This window comes from Hesperophylax consimilis, chromosome 26, assembly GCF_061612785.1.
Source record: "Hesperophylax consimilis isolate HC1 chromosome 26, BYU_Hcon_1.0, whole genome shotgun sequence".
Classification (NCBI taxonomy): Eukaryota; Metazoa; Arthropoda; class Insecta; order Trichoptera; family Limnephilidae; genus Hesperophylax; species Hesperophylax consimilis.
Window position 1 is genome coordinate 12,700,030 of NC_142861.1, and position 25,234 is coordinate 12,725,263.

At 34.3% G+C, this 25,234-nt stretch overlaps 1 protein-coding gene across 1 annotated transcript; it reads right to left on the reverse strand.

Annotated features, from left to right (window-relative positions):
- Positions 1-104: 104 nt before the first annotated feature.
- Positions 105-24,602, reverse strand: LOC149411133 (uncharacterized). The gene is made up of 9 exons (XM_089647132.1): positions 24,327-24,602; positions 23,015-24,210; positions 16,208-16,318; positions 14,953-15,062; positions 12,481-12,587; positions 11,626-11,694; positions 10,868-11,087; positions 8,020-8,113; positions 105-4,274 (listed from the first exon to the last, which is right to left on the reverse strand). Coding segments are annotated over exons 1-9 (4,128 nt in total). The 5' UTR covers positions 24,329-24,602; the 3' UTR covers positions 105-2,055.
- Between the last annotated feature and the right edge of the window lie 632 nt (positions 24,603-25,234).

Below are 25,234 nucleotides of genomic sequence, written 5' to 3' on the forward strand. Positions count from 1 at the left end.
TTTACATTTAGTAATTAGAATTGCCAGAATACCAGGAACTTACCAAAATGGTGAGGTATATTAAACAGAAAATAATATTTATTTAAATTTTTTATTGTTTGATAATTTGTACTCACATTTGAACTTTCCTCATTCAGAGTATATTATGTTACAATGTCACATTTTAAAGCTTACATGTTTATATTTAAAAAAAAATATATATATACAGTTGAACTTAGTTATAACGATCACGGAAATAGCGGGTTCACGGCTATAATGAGTAAATTGTTGGCTGTTATAACGAAGTCCATTCACTGAAATATACTGTGTAAATAATTTTAACTTTAATAACACAATTTTTGATTACATGAATGAATGGGTCTGAAAACAAACAGAATAATTGGGAATTATTCTTGAAGTTAGCTGCCCGGCATACAGCGGCGGCTGGCGGGAATTTCCTATCCCATAAGGGACGGATTTATATTTTTACGACACTACCTGTGTAAGATTGTCAGCTGTGAATCATTGCTAACCATCGGGCACAATGTAAAATTTTCATAAAATCTGTGAGTCATGCGGAATTTGAGCTTTGCAAATATGTTTCCTTTTTACGTCTTCTTTTGTATTACAACTCATCGTCAATTTTGTTTTAAAAACAATATGTTTATGAACCTAGTTACACATGTACCTACATCCCTGCACGGGGTAAATTTATTATAGTGATGCACAACTTTTTCAATAAGGAGGCCGCTTTGCCTATTTCTCAAACAGCCTGTGACCTTCAAGTGGATTTTCTTTGTTTTCGTTGGGGGGAGGGGGTGGGGTTTGACAGCGAAATTCAAGAGTTAAGGTTTCTGTCAATTTTTTTTGAATTTCGTGTTTTGCAAACCTGTTCTTCAAATTGGTTCCATTTAAGAAATGCAGCGTAAATTAACTAAAACTCTATAAAAAAAATGTTCTCAGCCAGGGTTGTCAGGAATTACCCCAAACATTTTGGTTTTTCTCTAAAGCCAAGTGGGCAGTATGAAATTGACATATGGGATGCAAGAATTGGGCCGCGGGTTGTGCATCAATGGTTTGTAATAAGTAAAATTTTACAGCCGAAAACCATAACAATCCCGCAAGCTAGTTATTTATGATAAGTGAGATTTTACAAGCGATACGATACGCATAAGCTAGAGATAATAAGACAATTTTGTGATAATTTTCATGGAAGCCAGGTGATAACAGTTATAATGCGTTGATTGTTTTGAGGAGAAAATTGAAAAGCATTCAGTAGCGAAATCTTTAAAACAATCATTGATTATAAATTTGGTTAATTGAAGTGTATTTTTTTAATAAGTAATACTTAGTCGTATTTTGAAAATATACTGTACATTTGCGAATACATTATTAGTATGAGTAGAGGAAGGTAGGTAGGTACACTCCCTTTGTGCTCGTTATAACCAAGTATAACTGTATATAGGTAAATGAGTGAAACCAAAATAAAACAAACTAAATATTTGGTGGCACAAAATTTACATGATACTTACTATGTATAAATTCTTAAGGCCTCTTGCAAAATAACACTTTCGTATTTTGGAACTTTATTTATTTTTGGCACTTTATTTATTTTTGGCACTTATTTATTTTTGGTACTTTAATTTGTTTTATGGGTTTATAATTTTTTGATGCAGAATAAATTTCTCTCGGAAAATTTATGGTAACTAGCCCACCTCCTGCATTTTTGTGTGCTGCAGTGAGAATCGAACCCTTCAAGTGCGTTTCCCTTAATTCTATGGAGGCCGATTTAAAAAGCACTTTTAAGCCGGGAGTTAATGTAATTCCAAGCCGCGTTGATAGAAAACCTTGATCGTGAAAGATTTAATATTATTCGATTATCTAAATTTAAATATATAATGTATACACAGTACTCTCAGTAAACCACAATTCCAAAAGTAACCATTTTTAAGCACTTCGATTTGAAAAAAAAATCACTGTATGTAAAAATCACTTACAAAATTACCTGTTTTTGTTGTCTCCTGTAATCTTGTTGTACAAGCAAATTGCGGCTGTTGAAAAAACCAAGCCTGTTAATTACTTTTTACTTGTATTGATTGGCACCTTTTTAAGTTCACTACGAGAAGCAGTTTGCTGTAAAAGAAGGTCCCAGAAATTAATTTTCTCAGGAGGCTGTTCTTCAACGTGGTCTGCGCATTCAATCACTTCAGGGGATTGTTCTCTTAGAAAATCCAGGAGTTGAATTACTTCAGAAGGTTCTTGGTTAATGAATTCCTTAAGATCAATAATTTCACAAGGTCGTTCTACAACTATATTTTTGAGATCAATTTTTTCAGAAGGTCGTCTTTTGACAAGGTCCTTGAAATTTACTTCTTCAGAGGAACATTCTCTTTTCCGTTTCTTTCGCATTTCAGTAAGATTTTTCTCCATCCACATCCGATCCCTGAGCCGGTCCTTTTCTTCTTCCAATTCCTTTGACCTCTGTTCTCTGCGTTTGCCTTCTTTGTAGTCCTTACAGTTTATTGTGGAAGATTTCCGCTCTTTGATATGTTTGTTTCCGTTTTCAACATGTCTTAGAGAGGAAGTACTTTTGACAGAAGAGTGTTGATGTGTACGGTTTTCACCAAACCGTTCTTTATCACGGGAGCTTTCTTTATGCCTGGATGTTTCTTTACGGTCAGATCTTGCTATATCACCAGATCTTTCTTTATTGCCAGAATTTTCTATATTACTGGATCTTTCATCATCACCGGATGTTTCTTTATTAATGAATATTTCTATATCACTGAATGCGTCTACATCACTCAACATTTTTGTATCGCTGGATCTTTCATTATAATTGGATGTTTCTTTATCACAGAGTGTTTCATTTTTATTATTTTTTTCTTTCCCGTGACGTACTGCGTCACCTGTTTTGTTATCGCCATATTTTTCTTTATCCTCATAATGTACTTGAGGGGAATAATCTCTTTTCTGTTTCCCTCGCACTTGGGCAAGGTTTCTCAACAGCCACCTCTGATCTCTGAGCCGCTCCCTTTCTTCTTCTAACTCCTTTGACCTTTGTTCTCTGCATTTCCCTTCTCTGTAATTTAACTCCTTGTAATCCCTTTCAGCATGTCTTTGACAGGAAGTACTTTTGTCAGAAGAGTGTCGGTATGTATGGTTATCACCAAAATGTATTTTATCCCGGGATCTTTCTTTATCACTACATCTTTCTTTACGGTTGGATTTTGTTATATTACGATATCTTTGTTTATCGCCAGATTTTTCTATATTACTGAATCTTTGCTTATCACTGGATCTTTCATAATCACCGGATGTTTCATCATCACCAGATCTTTCTTTAGCAACGGATATTTCTCTATCACTGAATATCTGTTCATCACTCGATATTTCTTTGTAACTGGATCTTTCATTATTTCCAGATGTTTCTTTACCACCGGATATTTCTTTATCACTGAAACGTTCATTATGCCTTGATATTTGTTTATCTCTCGAACTTTCTTTATTCCTGGACAATTCTCTACCACCGGATGTTTCGTTATTCTTGGATGTTTCTTTATCATCGGATGTTTCTTTATCATCAGATGTTTCTTTATCATCAGATGTTTCTTTATCATCAGATGTTTCCTTATCATCAGATGTTTCTTTATCATCAGATGTTTCTTTATCACCAGACGTTTCTTTGTCATCAGATGTTTCTCTATAATCAGATGTTTCTTTATCATCAGATGTTTCTTCATCACTCGATATTTCTATAACACTGGATATTTCTTTATTTCCGGATGCTTCTTTAACAGCTGATATATCTTTATCACTAGTTATTTCTTTATCACCGGTTATTTCTTTATCACTGGAACATTCGTTATTCCTGGATATTTCGTTATCACTGGATATTTCCATATCACTGGATTCATTATTCTTGCATGTTTCATTATCACTGAATCTTTCTTTAACCACAGATGCATTTTTATCAGCGAGTGCTTCTTTTTTACTATATTTTTCTTCCTCATGGTGCTCTGCATCATCATTTTCTTCTTTATTATAGTCACATTTTTCTTTATCCTCATATTGTACTACAATATCACTATTCTTCACTTTATCAACAGATATTTTTTTACTTTGTTCTTTCCCATCTCCGTTATCAATAACATTCTCTTCTTGTTTAGATATCAGGGGCACAGAAACCTTCAAAGATAATTGTTTAAGATTGTTTTTATTATAAACTTCAGTGGAGTTGATTGTTAGTTGACTTAGTTTTTTAGGATGATCATCTTTCTTCATAATATGGGCATCTGTTGAAAAAGAATCAATGTTTTTTATGAGTTGAGGACACTCATAAAATCTGGACAATGTTACAAAATGAAAATGCAAAAAATATTCAACAACAAGTCAAAATTATTATAACAGATTTTTAATATTACTTATAATATTACTTATTCTTGACCAAGTTTTATTTACTCATAAAATAAAAATGAAAAAAAAAACAATTTGCAGTATTATAACAGAACTGTTGCTTCACTATTGTATTCATAAAAAAAATTTCAAGAATGCAATGAAATTGTATACTCTTTTCAATATGATCATCAAACACAAAACTTATAGGGGAAAAAAACTAAATTATAACTATTGAAAACACTTAGGTTGGAATGTACCCCCGCAACCAAAGATATTAGAATATGAGGAGGTATGTAAATATGTGAGGTATGTCCTATCACGGTCATGATAACGGTATATTGAGCATGATTTTAATACGCCAAGAATTCGTCAATTTAGTTGTGTTTGTGTTGTCACGGAGAATTGTGTGTCCTCGTTTTATTAAAAATGTCGTCTTGTTCAGTGCAACTTTATAAAAATGCGACACGCCAAGTGAACTTCACAACAAATAGTAAGTACAAAATTAAAATACGATATCAATATTAAAATGAATTTTCAAAGTATTTATTAACGTAAGCAGCCACACTCTGCCGGAAAAGCTATCATGGCCGGTACATCAAAGCTAGTGATGGGACGCAATTTCATTTTTAATACCATATTTTGATATTTCATCATACTAACTTTAAATGTATTGTTTTTGTTGATAATTATTGCTGTGGACACTGATGGCAGAAGAAAAACAGGCAAATTTTTTTGTTTTCAAATACAAAATATTATTACATACCTATGATTGTTTTTTCTCATGAACTTTGAATGGAAAAATGGAACTTAAATGCATCTTTTACCATCCCTCCCGACGTAAATAGTTCTTTCTTGTACATAGTCATTAAGTTAAAACAATGTGGTGTTTAAATAATTTGTGCTTATTAAGAAGTAAGTTGAGTAATTGTTTATAACCCTTGTGTACAAAATTGTAAACATTTCAATCTACCCAATGTAAAAGCTCAATGGGCGTATTAAATGTTTAAATTAAAAAGTAAGACAAAATAAGAAAATGAAAAATAAAGTCCCTAACACGGGTAGAGCACACAGTGATGCACAAAATACTTGTTTTTATTATTGTAAAATTATTAATTGTGAAACAATGTGGTACATACTTTCAGTATAGCCCTGGTGAAAGGCCATGATTGAGAATCGAAATGTTGCTTGAAATGGATTTAGCTATGTTCAGTGGCAGACTAAGCCCGTCAGAGGCAAAGATGGATGAGCCCCCCCCCCCCCTAGTTTAAGAAGTTGATGTAATTTTACAAGATTTTATTCAGTTTACATTTGTATGTAGAAGTGTTTGTTTATTTAGTTAAAATCTTGCAAGCGAAATTTAAATATGGATATGGACGAGGAAAATAAAATACGAATCGATCCGCAAAAAAAGACATCCAATTTGCATGCACCAAGTCTTAAACTGTTTGAAAATCCAGTCACTATGGCCAGGGACGTATTATGCGTAAGGCAGTGTAGGCAACTGCCTAGGGGCCCCGCATCGGGTAGGGGCACCTAGGGTTAAGGGGCCCTAACAGGGCCGTATTGTCCATTTGGGCCTAATGATTAGGCAGTGTAAACCACTGCCTATGGGCCACTCATCGGCTAGGGGCCCCTAGGGTAAAGGAACCCCGAGACGCGCATTGCTTGGGGCCCCGACTATGACACCACGTAAGGATTGTTTTATAAGGGACCCCCTTCTATTTTTTTTAATTTTTATGAATGTTTCCGTAAAAAACCAAAATAAAATTCGCTGGTCCGCTATTTTTTCTTTTTTTTAGATATCAAAATTCCCTCTACATATTGTCATGGACAATGGATTTTTGACTGGTTTAAGAACTGTTTGAAAATCCAGTCACTATTGCCAGGGCCGTATTATGCGTAAGGCAGTGTAGGCAACTGCCAAAGGAAAAGCAAAGTGGGTAAAGGAACCCCGAGACGTGCATTGCCTAGGGGCCCCGACATATTGAATCTGGCCCTGGCAGGGCCGTATTGTCCATTAGGCAGTGTAAGCCACTGCCTTGGGGCTACGCATCGACTAGGGGCCCCTAGCCGATGGTAGCTAAAGGTAATTGGTGCATGCAAATCGGATGTATAGTTTGTTTAACATGTTGTCAACCAGGTTGAAAAAAGTTTTGAGAAAAACGCATTCAAAGTTTTGCTGAAGGATAATTCAACATACAAACGGTTTCACATAAAATGACCTATCTCCGTCAATTTTTTGAATTTCTTTAAAACATTTTGTGAGAGCATTCTTAACAAGTGCATCTTTCAAAAAATTAAATTAAAAAGTATATTTTTTACTGTGTGCTGCTGCCTTAAAGCCTTGATTAGGATATGATCAAGAGAACTGGAGGCGTTTGAGGACCCCCAGGACTGGGGGCCCGGGGCGGGCCGCCCACCCCTTAGTCCACCACTGGCTATGTTTGGCGACCAGATTTGACTAGCCAGGTACCTCCCCGCCTTCCTCTTCCCCTTCCCACCACCTTAAGCCTCACAATATACCCTTTTATATAAAACACATATTACGTGTGTTATTGAGATTAACATTATTGGACAAAACCAAATAAAATGTACAGAAGAAATTTAGCTATCTAATTGTAGGTATGAAATAATCGACATGGGTTGTCACGCTAAACGCGTCCAGAGTTCAGATCACACTTATTCCTTATTATCTGTTCTGAGAATAAGAACTTTTATGAAATGAAAGTTAAACTTGAATAATTTGATTGAATTCATATCGATTTGTGTCTTGCAATCAATCCCTATCCGTTTGTATTTGTACGTATTGCTAATCACAAAAGTTGTTGAAACGTGTAGGCACGGGAATCTGGTCTAGTATTAGTGGCAATATATGTTTAGCGTAAGCGAAGGCGCGTGCACTGGTTAAAAATTGAAAATGTTTGACAGCATATCTCCTCATATTCTAATATCTTTGCCCGCAACACTAGATCCATGATTAAATTTACAATTATTAGTGATATTTTTAATTTTCAACAGTCAACTGTCAATTCTTGGCATCTTTTTATTTATTTATTATTCATTAATGCCCTATCGGACTTTTACGGAGGAAATTGATAGTTTGTGTACGTAAGTGTAACATAATACATGGATAATAGCATAACTCTATACAAAATATATATATATCAATTGCTAATACTAAGATTAACATCAAATCCAAATAATAACACCTGATATTGTACATAAAGCAAAAGTTTAAATTATAAATTAAGTATGTACAATGTACATTCGTATATGCATACAATTATTCATGTTTGTTGCAAAACACCAGTAAGACTGAAAACATTTAATTAGCCGTCAAGATTAATAGCTGAACAAATGCCAAAACCGGCCAAAAATTGGCAAATATCAGGGACCGATCAAATGTAAAACATTCAAAATGGCACTAAACGTCCATTGAATGTGGTGAAAGCTCAAAAATACCAATCGTAAAAAGTTTTTTATAAGAAGAAATGCACAGTTAAAGAGTATCAGCCTTACTAATAAATGTGTTTAAATTTAATTAATTGTCAACTGATAAACAACCATTTAGGTAGGTATGGTAAATGATTGTGTAAAATTCAAAACATGTTTATTAGTAAGGCTGTAATAATACAGACTTACTCAACTCTTGGGTAAGCATAAAAAATTCTTCCATTTTGTGGTGTTTCTTTCCAATAATATGTTGCTGCAGGTTGACCTGATTGGTGCATGAAATCTGAAAATATTGTTATAAAACTATTTCATCAATGTTCCTTACAATAGTTGGACAATCAATTTTATAAAGACCTTCGAACTATCAGTAACACAGTGATTAGGTGACTGGCTGGCAGAGCCATATTGTGGGCTTGCCATGAACTAATCAATTACAACATTTTATTCGGCACGAAGCCCTGAGGAAAGTAATTTCCCTCAAGGCCAATGTCATCTTTGGGGATGCTGTGTGGAGGGTCTTTTTGATGAAAGGAAGGAACGTGTGATATGGATATGTGCATTGCCTCTGAATGCGCAAATTCTTACTGGGGTATTTAAGATTCCATTAACCACGGAAATTGCCAAAATGGTTGTTTCTTCGCATAGAGCTGTCGCTCACTGCTAACCGGAGAAAGTGAGATCATGTGGGTATGGGGAGGGGAAGAGAAATGTGGGGAAACGCCTGGCTATTCAGATCTGATTGATCTCCAAACACAGCTAAAGCCATTTCAAACAACTTTTCAACTATAAAGATTATTCTAAAACCACCGACTACAAGCAGTTTGGGTGAAATCTTTAGGAGAATCTGTGTTTTGTTTTGTACATTATATGTTACGCCAAATACATACTAGCATACATATTCAAAAGCAGAAATGTTTTTTGTGATACTAGAACCAAAGGGTAAAATCTCTCATTTATCCTTTTCGCTAAAACAACTTTTGGCCAAAGAAATTTTAGATAATTGTAAGGCTAGCTTTAGACTTGTAAGTTTTTTCGTAAATTTACGACTTCTAGCCAATGGGCATATTGGATTTTCAAAATGCAATATGCCCATTGGCTAGAAGTCGTAAATTTACGAAAAAACTTACAAGTCTTAAAGCTAGCCTTAAAAGCATTCACTTTGTGGCTCATCATAATTTACAATAAAAACACATAAATTTGTTTTTGACCACTATTGTTTTATTTTCACTCTACCGGTTTCGGAAGAACCCTTCCTGTTTTTAATATTCTCCTAGCGAAGGAAGGGTTCTTCCGAAACCGGTAGAGAGAAAATAAAACAATAGTGGTCAAAAACAAATTTATGTGTTTTTATTGGAAATTTTAGATATTTGGTAACAATGCTATACAATGCACTTTCACTGTCTAATGAGATAACACAAATTATTTGAAAGATAAATCAGACACCAAGTGAGATCATCAGCGATAGACCAAATATCAACGATTTTACTAAAACATTTTTATTTATTTCTTTGGTATGTTGGTGATTGTGTTTTATTTCAAATGTAATTTTTGTTTTGTTAACAGCTTATGTTATGTTATATAACTGCGTCTATTCTCAACACAGGAGTTCCTAATGAACAGGCAAATCACTTCACTAATGTAAATGTAATTAATAAAAATAAATACACAACAAAAAATATGTATGGTGGTCTTTCACCGGGGTGATACTGAGAGTATTTACCACTCTAGAATGTGCTGCAAGTATACTATGTATATTGTTTAATATTGAAACAGCTATGAGATCTATTCCATATCCCGAGGACCTGTCTAGAATATTGCATTTCCGTTGTTCCTCTCCTTTCCTTGGCGGAGTTCTACCTACTTTAAGCAAGAAAGAAGCCTTCGAAATATATGATACAGGGTGCGGCACGGAAACTTGCTGATTTGAATTGGACGCCGACGAGCGAGGCGTGGTCAGAAAGGGGTGGGGAGGGTCTCATTGGAAAGAGGGGGTCTTGAAGTTTTGTTACACTACAAGCCAGTTGGCGTCATGCGTTGGACAAAGGAACAGCGTGCGTTTGCCGTCGAAGCTTACTTTTCTAGCGGTCATTCGGCGGTCGCCACCCAACGTGCCTTCCGTACTCGGTTTAACATTCATCCGGCGCGCTCCCCCGATTTGGCATGCTATGCGATTTTTTTTTATGGGGATATCTCAAATCCATTGTTTATAACGACAAACCCCGGACCCTGCAACACCTGAAGGAAAACATCCGCCAAGCCATCACCAACATTCCCGTCGATATGCTCGAAAGAGTGGAGCGAAACTTCAAATCTATGGGATTCTATCTATAAATCTAGAGGGCCGCCATTTGCCCGATGTCATTTTTAAAACTAGTTAAAACAAAAATTCAGAATGTGTACTAGACGATACAAAAAGAATTAAATCGATATATAAAGTACTTTTTCTTTTATTGACTTTTCAAATCAGCAAGTTTCCGTGCCGCACCCTGTATACTGCTGGGTCAGATGGTAATTTATTTCAACACAATTGTAATATTGTCGATGTTAGATTGCCCTTTTGGCTCTCGCAACTTTGTCATTGCACTCGATATCTTGTTCCCTACAAACTCGGATTGTTATTCTAGAAAATTGTCCATTGAATTCGAATCAATCTAGTTGAATTTTGCATCCCCAAGTTAAGTGTCATGTTGTGGAAAATATATAAATAAAAATGTAAATGTTCGTTAGTTCAAAATCTTAAATCACTGAAAGATTTCACCGATTGCTTTCAAATTTTGACACAACTTTGCATTCGAATACGCATGTGTTTTTATATACCTATACTATAGAGATGTCACCTGTGACAGGTAAAAACATACATTTTTTTAAAAAAAGCTCTTTCCGTTGGACGTAAACGCAAAATGCGCTATTGTTTCTCTATCTGCACAGACAGGCCAAGCCACAGCAACGAATGGCGGGGTACAGCTAGTTATAAACAAATTAGATAATAGGTGTTTATTCCAAAAACTGAGGAGTTACCAATAATGTCGGTACTTACATTACACAGGTCGCACTTGAACTCTGGCACTATTGCTGATTTTACTTTTGCTGGGCGATCTTTGACTGTGGGTTTTAAAACTGGGGGTTTTTTAACCGTGGGGATTAAGAGCGGAGGTTTTACCACGAGGGATTTTATAACCGGTGCTTTTAGGACTGGTATGTATTTATTCATGTAGTGTGTATGCATTTCTAAACTCTCACGTTGTAAAAGAATTGATCTGAAAATAAATAAAAAGTCATCATTACTTATAGACTTAGAATTTCACACTGAATGGAACTAATCCCTAAGTAAAATCCAGTTTGCATTGAGACAAGCCTGTAAAAAAATAAAAATCCACTATTTGGTTGAAACAAGGCGTCTTAAAATGCAGTTATTTGATGTTAGTTGTAAGTCAACGATTTATACTACTCCTCTATTAGAAGCTTTTCTTTCTCTATTATAATTCAAGCATCAATTTCAGCAAGTCCAATAATTTATTATTAATAATAATAATATTTTTTGCGGAAATCTCATCAGGGGCACTATAAATGCCTCCATTTTTAAAATGCCATAATTTTACAGAGTTGTCAATAATAATAATAACATTGTATTTCGCTAAGTTTTATGTTATTTCACCTCAATTGTACTTCACTATAATAAACTCCATTCAGGGGATCTCAGGGACTCCATTTCAGCTTAACACGGTTAAAGCTAAAATATTAATCCTAGTCCAGTTGAGCAAAAAAAAGTTTGTTTATTTTATGAAAATATCTTACAGTTTATGTGTTCCTTCCGGAGCAATGAGAAGGGGGAGATTCTGGGTCTGTTTTTTGCCTGTCACAATTCTGTAAATAAAATAATAATTGCCGATTACAATTGACATAAATTTAAATAAAAAAAAACTATAGCAGATGGTTATTATTGTTTTTTTTTCCACAAGGGTTTATTAGATAATGTAAGTGTACAGCAGATAAAGGGTTCAACGATCTCCATAAAGGTTAATATATGACATATGTTTCTTGATGTTAATTAATACCTCCCTTATTGAGAATAACTTGTGTTTAGGGAGGGAGTATCATCTTGAGTTGATTACATTAAATAACTTCGGGAATACTACCATACACATAAACATACACATTCAAATTATGAACATAGGTTTACAGAATAACAGATGCCTATATGCTAATTAGTGAAAAATTAAATTTACAGTTAATAATTTTGCAGAAAATTTGAATAAAAATAGAATTCCGTATACCTACATATATATCGAACACTGATTTTTTTTCAAATGCATACAATATTATATCACACAACCAAATTAATTTGAGGTAAAGTGTATATTAAGTTTATTCTTAAAAATATCATAATTTTTTTCATCATATCAATGCTGATATCTAGCTGATAGCTGTGAAGGTTCTATTCAAGTTCTATTATTATATCGTTACTGGCCAGGGACTTAACAAAACTGAAATAATAACAGAACTTGAAAATCATCTTTGAAATTTGATAAATTGTTCGAATTCCGTGAAACAACTCGTCCTAAATGTATTAACTGTTAATACGGCCGTATTCAAAAGGTTAATAATCTAAGAGTCAATACAATGTGTAAAGTGAAGATCACAAACACTTACAAGTAGTGATCATGTCCGGCGTAGTGATATTTTGCCATTTCTGGAGAAGTGAACATCTTGTTGCACAGCTCGCACTCTTCCTCCCGGAGTTTAAAGATATTATATTCCTGTAAATAAATATGTTAAAGAAATCATAAAGCTTAATGCTAGTCTCACATAAGCACTTTACTCTCATGATCTGTTATGTGGGGTTGGCCTGTTCCACCATATATTATGAGAGTACAGTGGCCCTGTGAGACTAGCTTGAAGCGGATATAAATAAATACTTACAAAATAAGATTAATATTCTGGTCAAAGTTTCTTCGAGAATGGAAAAGTTTTAGCACCACTTCTTTGTTTAAGATGCTAATAATCGAGTCCTTATGTGGAAAAACAGTGCTATATGAAAAAGTGAGTTCTGAGGCTGATAAACATTTCATTTGACTGCAGTAAGCAGAATAAAATTTATATGGAGTCAAATACATTGAAATTCAAATAAATGTATACGTAATAAGGTATTTCAAGTTTTGAGTAAGTAGGTATAATAAACAAAAAACAACACCCTTTTTATTATACTTCAATCAATATTTTTTTTGGTTTTACTATCAAAAATTTCCATAAAATTTAAAAATTCCAAACATGTTACTCCAAACTAACAAATAAGAACACAATGCAGAAATAAAACTTGTAATAGTGACAAATATGCCAGGAGCCGATCGCACATACCGGCAGTTTTAATTAAGCAATGACTGACTTTTAGTGACTTTACCGTTGCACGGAAAAAGAGTGCGCTACCGGCTATCACTATAAGCCTTGTACTGCCATCTGTGGTTGATATTTTAAAACGATTATTGCTGTAAACATAGATAGACATATGGCGCGTAATTTAGTCTTAGGCCCTACTTTGTTTCTCATCTACATAAACGATCTTTGTAACCTAATGAAAGATGGAAAAATTGTAAGTTTTGTTGGCGATACTGTGCTACTCATTCAATCAGACACTTGGTTAAACGCATACAAAATGGCTGAGAAATGAATTAACTCTGTAAAAAATGGCTAGATATTAACTCTCTTGCACTAAATACTTCAAAAAAAAAAACATTACTTTTAGTATGAATATCGTTGGCCAACCTAATCAAGATGTTGAAATAAAAGTACATGAATGTTCTTGTACTCACAATACATTCTGTCAATGTCCTTGCCTAGATCGAACGGACCATATCAAATACCTTGGTCTTACATTTGATCAATATCTTAAGTGGAATACACATTGCCTACCTATCACGAATAAACTTAGAAAACATATTTATTTCTTCAAAAACATTAGAAACATACTAGACTTCAAATCTATGAAAATTGTTTATTACTCTCTTCGTCAATCTATCATTGAGCATGGAATAACCGCAATAATCTATCAGCTATAGATTCATTATCGATGGCACAAAAATTAATTATGAAAGTTATTCATAAAGTTCCCTTAGAAACAAGTACTGCAGATATATTGTACAAATTCTATGTATTAGATATTCGACAAATTTACACAAAAACTATCTTAACTCATCTGTTTAAAAATAAAACACATACATTTGATGAAAATACTCAAAATATTGTAAACACGAGGCACAAAACCAAAGAACTCATACAAACACCTAAAACAAACACAACATTTGGTCAAAGAAATTTCAAATACATTGCGTCTAAAATATACAATAACCTACCTGAAAAAACAAGAAAATCGAATAATATTAACAAATACAAAATCCTGATCAAACAATGGATCATCGAAAAAGGTCATGCAATAATTAGTCACCTCACCCAAATATAATCCTCTATCTCATTATTATTACCACTACCTAACCTGAAAATTTTTCTCAAATATTTTTGCTTTATTGAAAAATGTAGGTACTTTATTTTAATATTATAAAATATTTGTAAACTAGTCTGTCTCGGCACAGGATTTCCTAGTGAGACAAGCAAAACCAAAAAAATATATGTAAACCTTTTTATATAGATGCACATAATAAATAAAAAAAAAATAACAAAGAGAAGATGTAAGTAAATAAGATGTTTATCCACTGGAGCGCTTCGTGTTGTGCAATCAATTCAGCCATTCGATACAATTAACATCATTCCTCAAAATATTAGTAAAGAAACAATATGAAATGATTACTGCGGTTTATAGCCAGTGAATCCACCTAGATTTCACAGTTTATTCCATATTTTTAGACTCAATAAGTACTCTAGGATGTACCTAGAGGTACTACTAAGATATTGCGCAATACTTGCAAAAAATTGTCGCAAAGCGCTCCAGTGGGTATATGTATTGAAGATTTAAAAATACTAAAGACAACAATATCAAATGAACATGCAACAGGTGACATTATTGTGTTATGTTACGTTGGTACAACTAGAAAAGCATGATAAGAAATAAAAGTATATAATAAATCAACCTGTAAAAAGTTTTTAGTATAATAGATCTATTCTTGCACTCACCGGTTTTATTTTGGAGGCTTCTGGTACAATAAACCCAGTGGAGGTACTCCACTCCTCCATCCATTGCTGAATCTTCTTCATATGGTCTATGGATTTGTAATGTTGAAATCCTGAAAGATTAAAATTTTATGAAAAACATCTAAACTGTTCAAAAGTAGCAGAGCTAAGTTTTTATTCATTGAAGAAATGAACTGTTAGAAATGTAATCAGATTTTCTTGTGAAAAACAGTGATTTCAGTAACATTTCACAACATTTACAATTAATAACATACATACCAGTACATTAATCAATTACATCCATTCATCATATCAGTTGCGATGCAGCTTCGTTTTACAAAAAAAATACTTATTCAAATTTTGAATTCACTGAGGTTTGACTGAAAAATATCAATCTCAGAAGAAAGGTGGTTTAATAGCGTAGTCATTCTTCCCAGAGACATGATCATTGGTAATAGGTTGGTCCTGCCTCTTGGAAAAATAAAAAGTGAAGTTATCGGGGACATAAAACTTAATACGTTCCAGAACATCAGGATTGCAAATATACGTCTAGATGATCTAGTCCTAGTATTCCAGCATCAGTCAGAGGTGCATAAACTTTTTTTGCACCTTTTCTATATATTACATGCAATATATTGAATGCAGAGAACCAGAGTAAAATAAAGCATTTTAATGATTGCGTGTAAGAAAAATATTTTGCATTGCAGATTACAAAACCTAGCATTCGCTTGGCAGTGTTGCACACCGAATCGATACAAGAATGAAAAATCAAGAGTGTGTCAAAAGTGATTCCTAAATCCTTTGTTACTGAAGAAATGTTTTTTCACAAACTGTTATTATTAATACACACACATATTTAAATTTATTACTACCTACCTAGTCTGTCAAAAAACATATTTATAGAGAAGAGAATATTAGCTATTCTTAAACGAATATTTGAAACAGAAAAATCAGAAAAAGATACGGTCACATCTAGGACTCTTGCCTTGCCGGGGCACCGCTCTACCAACTGATCAAATAAGAAGAAAAAAAAGAGTTTTTAGTCATAATAGACATAACCACATATCCAATGACAATCCTGGTGAACTTTATCAAAGGTTACTGTTAATGGAATGAGGTAAAATAGAAGATGGCGCAACGTGGTTATGGCCTAAGTGCTCATGGAAACTATTTACTTAAACCATCTCCGCTCTATAAAATAAAAGTCTTAACAGATCTTAAGCGGAATACATTAAAAAAAATATTGGTTTTGACCTACCTTTACAGTTGGATATAAATTCCATTTGACAAAGTTCGCATGAAAAAAGATTAAACTTGAGTAACAGTTTGCTGGGAAGACACTCCACTAAATCACTGCGAATTCGGTTACCTAAAATAAAATAAGAAAAATCTTAGTCAATATTTTGTTTGCTGTAGAATGTTATAGCGCATTCCCATGCAGGGCCAGCCCTGAGCCAAACGGGGCCCGGAACTAGTAAAAACCTCAAGGGTGCTGTATTAGGTGCTAAGCATTATCAGCACCTTGTCTCCTTGGCACCCGGAGCGGACTGTTCCCACCTCATCTATTCTAAAGAAAGCCTGTTTTCACTTATATATTTCATAACATAATAAGCTCCTCGGTGAACACAATATTAACTAACTAACAACAGTGACACGGTGAGCACATTAAATATTCGTTATATACAAATTAACAGAAAAGCAGTGATTTCTATACTCAAAATCAGTGAAAACTATACTAAAACGTGGATTTAATTGCCCACTAGTGTAACTGGTCTTACATAAAAAAAAGTGATTATAAAGTGTCAAAAGTTAAAACAAAATATAATTAAAAAGTGACTCAGTGTGAATATCTGGAAGATTATTATTGCTACCTGCATTCAACTTTACTGTCTTGCAGTGTATTGCCTACATAAGTACTCAAAGAAATATTACAGTACTTGGAGTAAACCAACTTACAGGGGAGCAAAACCATTGCAGTTAAATAATTCAATAAAAATAATAATCTTTTTCTTCTTGCAATCCAATTATTTACCAAAATGGATGTCGAAGCATTGATAAGAAATGTAGAAAATGCTGTGGCTGCATTTAATACCTGTTTAACAGATCCAGCAAATAAGTTCACTAAAGACCAAATAACAAAAGTGAAACCAATTACAAGTCATTTCTTAATAGCTATTGGTAGAATGGCACAAACAGTGTAGTGGTAGGAACCGTCCGCTTACATAGTATGACTTCTAGACACGCGTTGTCAGTGGTTTACGTCTGTCACTCGGAGGATACACTATTTGTTCTGCGCGTTGAGTTCCAGAGAAGTCGGAGTTGGGTTTCGAGGCCGGTGGAGGGGACACGTGAGGACGAGCTGCTTGATTGTCGGGAGATTATTCACACACGTGAGACATTTTAATAATCCTTAAGAGATAGACACATAATTTATAGATATCACCATGTTATAAATTTGTTTAAAATAGATTCTAGACTGGCGCTCATTTGGTGATGTCTTATTTTAAGATGTTTTAGTTAATAAAATTTTAAAAGTAAATGTCGTTGCCAAGTTCATATTACGTTTGTGCTTTCAAGTAGCCAACCACCCCTGTTTTACTAAATGTCAGTCCTTGCTCTTGTATTTAAAGTTTTAAATTAAATATACAACATATTATTATATCTCAATTGATATTCCGAGTGTTCATTACAATTCCCATGATTGCTGCAAGCTATGGTGGATCACTTCACCGGAATACGGTAAGATTAATACATGCGGTGACAATCCACGATACAACAGTGTCTAATAAAACTGCAAGTCTAGAGGGTGAATTATGGGCTTATAAGGAAATCGGAATAAATATCCCAGCCCTGCAAAACAACCTTGACATTTGCGAGGTAATTTCAGAAATCAATGAGCGTAGCGGAAGAGCTAAAAACATCATCGTTTGTAATATACCCGAAAGCATTGAAACAACTGCGGCCAACAAACTAATCGATGACAAAAACAAGGTTAATGTTTTAATCTCTGCGTTTACCGCATTGGAAAACCAAGTGATGAAAAACCAAGGTCACTCAAAGTAGAATTCAACAACTCCACAACATCCAGAACATTGCTAAGTAAACGTCATCTCTTAAAAAACAACACAAGGATATACCCCGAGTGATAAAGTGTTCCTACACATTTAGTGTAGGAACACTTTTTCAACAAAAACATCTGATAAATCTAAGAGAAGAACTGGAAAAACGGAAGTCAAATGGCGAAAATTATATTACTATAAAATATGTAAATGGAAACCCTAAAATAGTGCAAATACCGCCAAAAAATGATGCAAACTCAAGATATACTACCAGAACGCGCGGGGACTAGGCACGAAATTAAATGAACTACGTTCTACAATATCTCTACACCATTACGATGTAGTAATCGTATCCAGTTCCAAAACAAGGGGAGGCGGTGTACTAATTGCAATAAAGAAGAAATTGATGTCAAGAAAACTCAAAACAAAAAATGATACACTCGAACAACTATTCGTACAAATTGATACCACTGTAGAAAAGATGATAATTGCAACTTTGTACACACCGCCACTATCTGATGCCGGAAACTATCGAAGCCACAGCGAAGACGTTGAAAATCTACTCTACAAATACCCTAACTCTAAAATAATTAGAGATTACAACCTCCCTAACCTAAAATGGAAAACAAGTGATAGTGGTTTCATTGTTAATGAAAGCGAAAATGATCATGCACGTGAGATTTTAGATATGACAAATATTTTAAATCTTTTCCAACATAACTTTATATACAACACAAATGATCGCTTACTAGATCTAGCAATATCAAATTATCCTAAATTCATTGAGAAATGTAATGATCCTCTGTTACCCGATGATAACCATCACCCCCCTCTTTATATTAAGTTAAATGTATGTGGCGTCAAGCCGAAACGCGATGAAAAAACTCTCAACTACAAAAAAGCAGATTTTGAATCTATAAATTCTCATCTTTTGCATGTTGACTGGTCTTTTTTATCTGACGTTAATACTGACAATTCCTAAGAAAACCTATATTCAATATTCTCCACTACCATCAAATCATATGTACCACTATTTACTCCTAAAAAACATACATATCCAATTTACTTCTCATCAGAATTAATAGCCTCACCACAACAACAAAAAAATACTTCATAAAAAATTCAAAGAAACTCAGAAGAAAATCGACTATACAAATTTCAGTGAAAGTAGGAAAAAATGCTAAGATCTCTCTAAAATCTGTTATAAAACGTATATAAATTCTATCGAGAACACAGCCTTAAACTCAAACAATCTCTGGAAATTTACTAAAACAATAAACAACGACAGCACAGACTATCCTCCAGAAATGCATAATGACGACAAATACGCCAACAATACACAAGACATTGTAAATCTTTTATCTAATTTCTTTAAAAATGTTTATGATGATGAAACACCAGAAGAAAATATTCCTTCATATACATTAAAAAAAAAACACACATTTAACAGACTGCTACATCACATGAATTTTGGAAAAAAAACTTAGTTCCTTAGACATTAACAAGTCACGGGCCCGGACACAATCCCGCCAATTTTCCTAAAAAAGCGCTCCTTTGTATTGTCTAAACCACTAACCATTTTATTTAACCACCTACTATCTTCTGGATATTTTCCCGTCTACTGGAAATCCAGCTATATTATTCCAATATTTAAAAAAGGTGACGAGACTGACATTTCAAACTATCAACCAATATGTATGCATACAATCTGTATTACACAAAATCTTTGAATCTTTAGTTCTGGAAGAAATATATCCCACACTAACAAAGGTAATAAATGACAAACAACGTGGCTTCATTAGAGGTAGATCAACTACAACAAATTTACTACTTATTATTTTTTGGTAAACTAATGTTTTTAAGACACGATTTTTTTATGCATAGCACAAAGGGTAACAATTATTTTACAAGCAATAAATTTTCGCCTGAAACACTCATCCACATTGAAAAATCTCCTGATAAAAGATACATGACGCCAACGGGACTCGAACCCGTGTCCGGACAGGGACACATCAAATAAAATAAATTGAAAAAATGTTTGAAGACTTTCCTAAGCTTTCACTTACCTGTGAAATGATATTCCTGCCTTTTTGAATTCAAACCACTTTTATACCCATTAAATAAACACGTACGCGGCATCTTGAATGTTTATAAAGATGTTGTAAAATAATTACCATTTTAGAAACAAGATAAAATTACTATTTAGATTTTTTTATTTGAAACTAGCTGACTTGTCCCGGGCGTTGCTGGGAGTTATCCTTAGGAGATAGACATATTATACCATACTGGACTTTTCTGTAGGCCTTTTTAAGATATACAATTCCGTAGTACATTATTTTGATGTATCTCATAAGGTTTAGCCAGCGTTAGCAATGTAAGCGTCATAAAATATTTTTTTATGACTTGATTACAAAACATCAACTTTTCTCTACTTTCTATAAATATAATATGCATGTATCATATATATATATTTTTTTTTTATATTAACTCCACACAGGAGGCCCTGAAGAAAATAATTTCCCTCAGGGTCTATGTCATCTTTGGGGATGCTGTGTGGTGGGTCTTTTTGTGGAGAGGAAGGAGTGAACATGGGTCTTGAAGAGTCCCATGTTGTAGGAGGGAGGAAACACAGAGGCCGGCAGTTCGTTCCACAGCCGAGCTGTTGAACTTAAGAACGAATCGTAGAAGCGACCCGTTCTCATGTGACAAGTGTCAACTGTGTACAAATGTTGGGCGCGCGTTTGGCGTGTATCCCGACTACGCACCGGTGCCGAAGGGATCAATGACGCTAGTTCCTCAGAGCATCTTCCATTGTAATACCGATAAAACAAGGACAGCATACCTGCTCTGAGGAACTAGCGTCATTGATCCCTTCGGCACCGGTGCGTAGTCGGGATACACGCCAAACGCGCGCCCAACATTTGTACACAGTTGACACTTGTCACATGAGAACGGGTCGCTTCTATGATTCGTTCTTAAGTTCAACAGCTCGGCTGTGGAACGAACTGCCGGCCTCTGTGTTTCCTCCCTCCTACAACATGGGACTCTTCAAGACCCATGTTCACTCCTTCCTCTCCACAAAAAGACCCTCCACACAGCATCCCCAAAGATGACATAGGCCCTGAGGGAAATTATTTTCTTCAGGGCCTCCTGTGTGGAGTAAATATAAAAAAAAAAAAAAAAAAAAATACCTACCTGACGCCTGTGCTCTAAAGATTGCAGTCCGTTTGTTAAGATTGGGGAATCTATCAAACGGACCGCCTGTTTTTGCACAGAGTCTAGGGTTTTTTTCAGGTATTTAGGGGCTCCGGACCAGAGATGGCTGCCAAATTCGACAGTAGGGCGCACTCGCGATTTGTACAGGGTCAACAGTTGTGTATTATTAATATATATGTACATAAACCTTTCAGAAAAAATTCTCTAAATGATGGTGAAATCCTTATCAAATCCGGTGCATACTTTAGATGAACTAAGTGCACAAACAGACAGACGCGAAAAGCGACTTTATTTTATACTATTTAGAGACATTGCAATATTTTACTTATCTTTTTTTACTTCTACAGACATTTTTAATCAAAACATCGAAAAATTTCAGCAAAATAAAAATTCAAAAAACATGTCTTTTTATAAGGAATTTGCAAGAAAGCTGTCACTTTTTATCTTGTTCATACAATTAAAAATTATAATAATAATTCCCACAGAATAACAAAAATAAATCTGTTATTACATTATTTCTTGCACAATATAAACATTGATTTCTTGGAATTGTATTTACCTGCACATGTATAAGGCATTTGTTGTAAAAAAATATGGAATTCTTATAAAATTGATGTGGTAACAGGCAATTAAAAAATAATATGTCCGAAATAACCTCACCTTTTCCGATATGAAACCAAATTCACAATATGACATTATTAACCTTTTGAATGCGTTAATTTGTTCCGTTTTATCTATACCCGTACGCGGTACATATTTTCAAATACCTATGCACGCAATTAAATGTCAAATTATAGCATTCTGGCATGATTTATTGGACTATATAGACAGAACAGATTATTCTCCACAATATGATAACAAATCCTCGTGTGTCAACACTCTTGGATGTTTATAAAAACAAAATCATAAAATTTCATACAAAGACGTACCGTATCTTTTGAATGTGGTCCCACCATTCACTCGGCGTGTGTGTAATTAGGCTACTGCGTTGATAGACACAAGTGGAACACCATGAGCACTTATCATTTTTTGTTATGAAAACTTTTTCTAAAACTGGACACTTAAATTTTATGTCACTTAATATAATAACAAAATTGAACTAACGCCATCCGTTGACAAAATTGTAAATTATGGCACTCGAAGGCGCAAAGAGGCTCACTTGATTATCGATGTTTTTAAATGAAATACAATTTTATTTTCGAGAAATTCTTGTAGATGTCAGCATCGTGATAGTTCTACGAATGTTCAAGCGAGCGGGAAATAAATTTATGTCAAAAAACCGCTGGAATATCGGCATTCAAAGTTTCCGTATCAACTGTTGATACGGCCGCGTGTGAGTATGGACTTTTTGCCGTAACAACAGTTGATATGGCCGCGTGCAAAGAGTTAACAACTACAAATAAAACAAATAATAGAAAATATATTGAATTATACTAATATAATAGTAAATTCGTCATTAGAATATAAATTATGAATATACAATGAATCACACATCACAAATCAAAACTATCGTTTTGTAGGGGAGCTCATGCGCATGGATGCCAATTAAAGCATTAATTTCACAGCCAGTTAAAGACATTTTTTATTGGTAATACTTTGAAACAGAAATTGTACAGTCTTTATTCAATGTGTAACCAAAACACCGTTTAACGGTTGGTAAGTTTTTTGTTTATTATTAAGGCTGTTAGTGTTTGCTTGACGCCAAAATAACAAAATATTTAATTAACATATTTGCCATACTTTTTATGAATAAATGTTCAGGAACATGCAAAAAATAAAGCCAAACTTACCAATCAGTCTTTTCATAATGACCTTCACTTCATCAGACCTAAACATCGGACCACCGGCTGCATCGGCAGCCTCTTTCCAACATTCGTCATAGAATTCCTGGTCCAAATCAAGATCCAAAACATCTTCTTTCAAACTGATCTCAGGCGTTATCTTAGAGGTTCTGTTGTGAACACTGTTGGTTCTTATGTTTAGGCTTTCATCCGAAGAGCTGAAACTACTTGGATAAGTAAGAATATGGTGGTTCGGTGAAAAAAGAGGAGCAGGTCTGCTGTTGGATTCATCCCATTTTATCGAAGATTCATTTTCTAAAGATTTGATTGTGGTTTTGTTTTCGCCAGGCTTTACTGTAATGTTGTTTCCTCCAGACTTCATTGAGGTATTTTCGTCAGACTCTGTTGAGGCTTCATTATAAACGTTTTTGGTTCTAATCTTTAAGCTTTCATCAGAAGAGTTACAAGTACTCGGGGAGGTCAGAAAGCGGGGGTTTGGTGAAAAACGAGGAGCAGGCCTGCTGCTGGAAATGCTTAACTTTATGGAGGTTTCATTTTCTGAAGATTTTATTGTAGTTTTGTTTTCTCCAGATTTTATCAATCCTCCATTATAAATGTTGTTGGTTCTTTCTTTAATCCACTCATTAGAAGAGCAGAAGCTACTTGGGGACGTCAAAATACGGTGGTCTGGTGAAAACCGAGGAACAGGTTTGTTGCTAGATACATTGTCAGCAGATTTTATTGTGGTTTCGTTTCCTACGGGCTTTATCAAGGCTTCAATCTCTCCAGACTTAATTGCAGTGTTGTTTTCCCCAGGTTTTCTGGAGGTCATAATTTCTGCAGAATAATTAGAGAATTCACTTTTTCCAGACTTTATTGAGGCTCTATTATAAACGTTTTTGGTTATTATCTTCGAGCTTTCATCAAAAGAACTGTATCTACTTGGAGATGTCAAAATACGGTGATTTGGTGAAAAACGAGGAGCAGATTTGCTACTTGATTCGCCAAACTCTATTAAGGTAAAATTTTCTCCACCCTTCTTTGAGATTTTATTTTCTTCATACTTCTTTGTGGAAGTATTTTTTATTAAGCTAATATTGTCACGATTGTTACTTTCATCAGGTGAAAAACATCTGTGTGGACGTGTAACAAGAATACGGCGGTTTTTTACAAACCACGGAGGACAAGGATGATTTCTAGGATTCCTGTTGAAAACAATATTGAATAGTGAATAATTACTATGAAATAAAATAATATGTTTTTTTTTACAAACATCTAATGCGAAACAAATTAATTTTTATGTCAAAGAAACGATACATACATGTCTTTTGTTTTTTTCTTTTCCACATATCCTCGAGTTTGTCTGACAATCGTTAACAAGTCGTTTAGTGCTTTGCTATAATTGAATTCCTGATTTTGTATGGAATCTGACTGGATTGTTCTCACGGGAGTTGAAGCCAGGTGGTTTAATAGGGCAGTTTTTGCCTTTGCTTGGCGATGTCATTGACTAAAAAAGGAGTAGTAACTATTTAACTGATAACAAGCACGCAGGTTTGGATGACATAAACAAAACAAATACCGGCAAATACCATATGATATGACAGGAAGTGAGAAGCAAAATGCTTAGATAAAATTCACGCGGCTATCGAAATTAGTGATGGGAATGATCGAAATATTTATATAATCGATTTTTTTTAACCGAAACATCAAAAGAATCGAATAATTCGAATGAATTGCTCGGAGTGCGGGAGCAATACGTCTAATACGGTCAGGGGCAAAAAAAATTCCGTCGGGGGGGGGGGGGGTAGGATTCGAAAATAGAAACTCGAATATCAAGACTATTCCTATCGTAAAAAGATTTGTTTGCATATTCCGGTTGTAATTTATTTTCATTAGTATGGCAATATTTTTGGTAAGCAGGTACTAGCGAAATTTCAATCACTAATTTTCATTCCTGGCAATGATTCCCTTGTTGTCTGCTAGCAACATTAGTACTATTCCTGTTAGCCACGAATTTCAAATATGTATGCATATGCAATTAACATTTTTATAAATAATTAATAAGATTCGAATATTTACATACGTACAATTAAAATAAATTATTATACAAGTTACACCGATGTTAATTTCATTCTTGTTAATTTCAAATAAATTAAATATATTTGTTCGTAGCATAGGTAGATATATTATGTTTATATGAACGAACACATGTCACTTGATGAGTTTAAA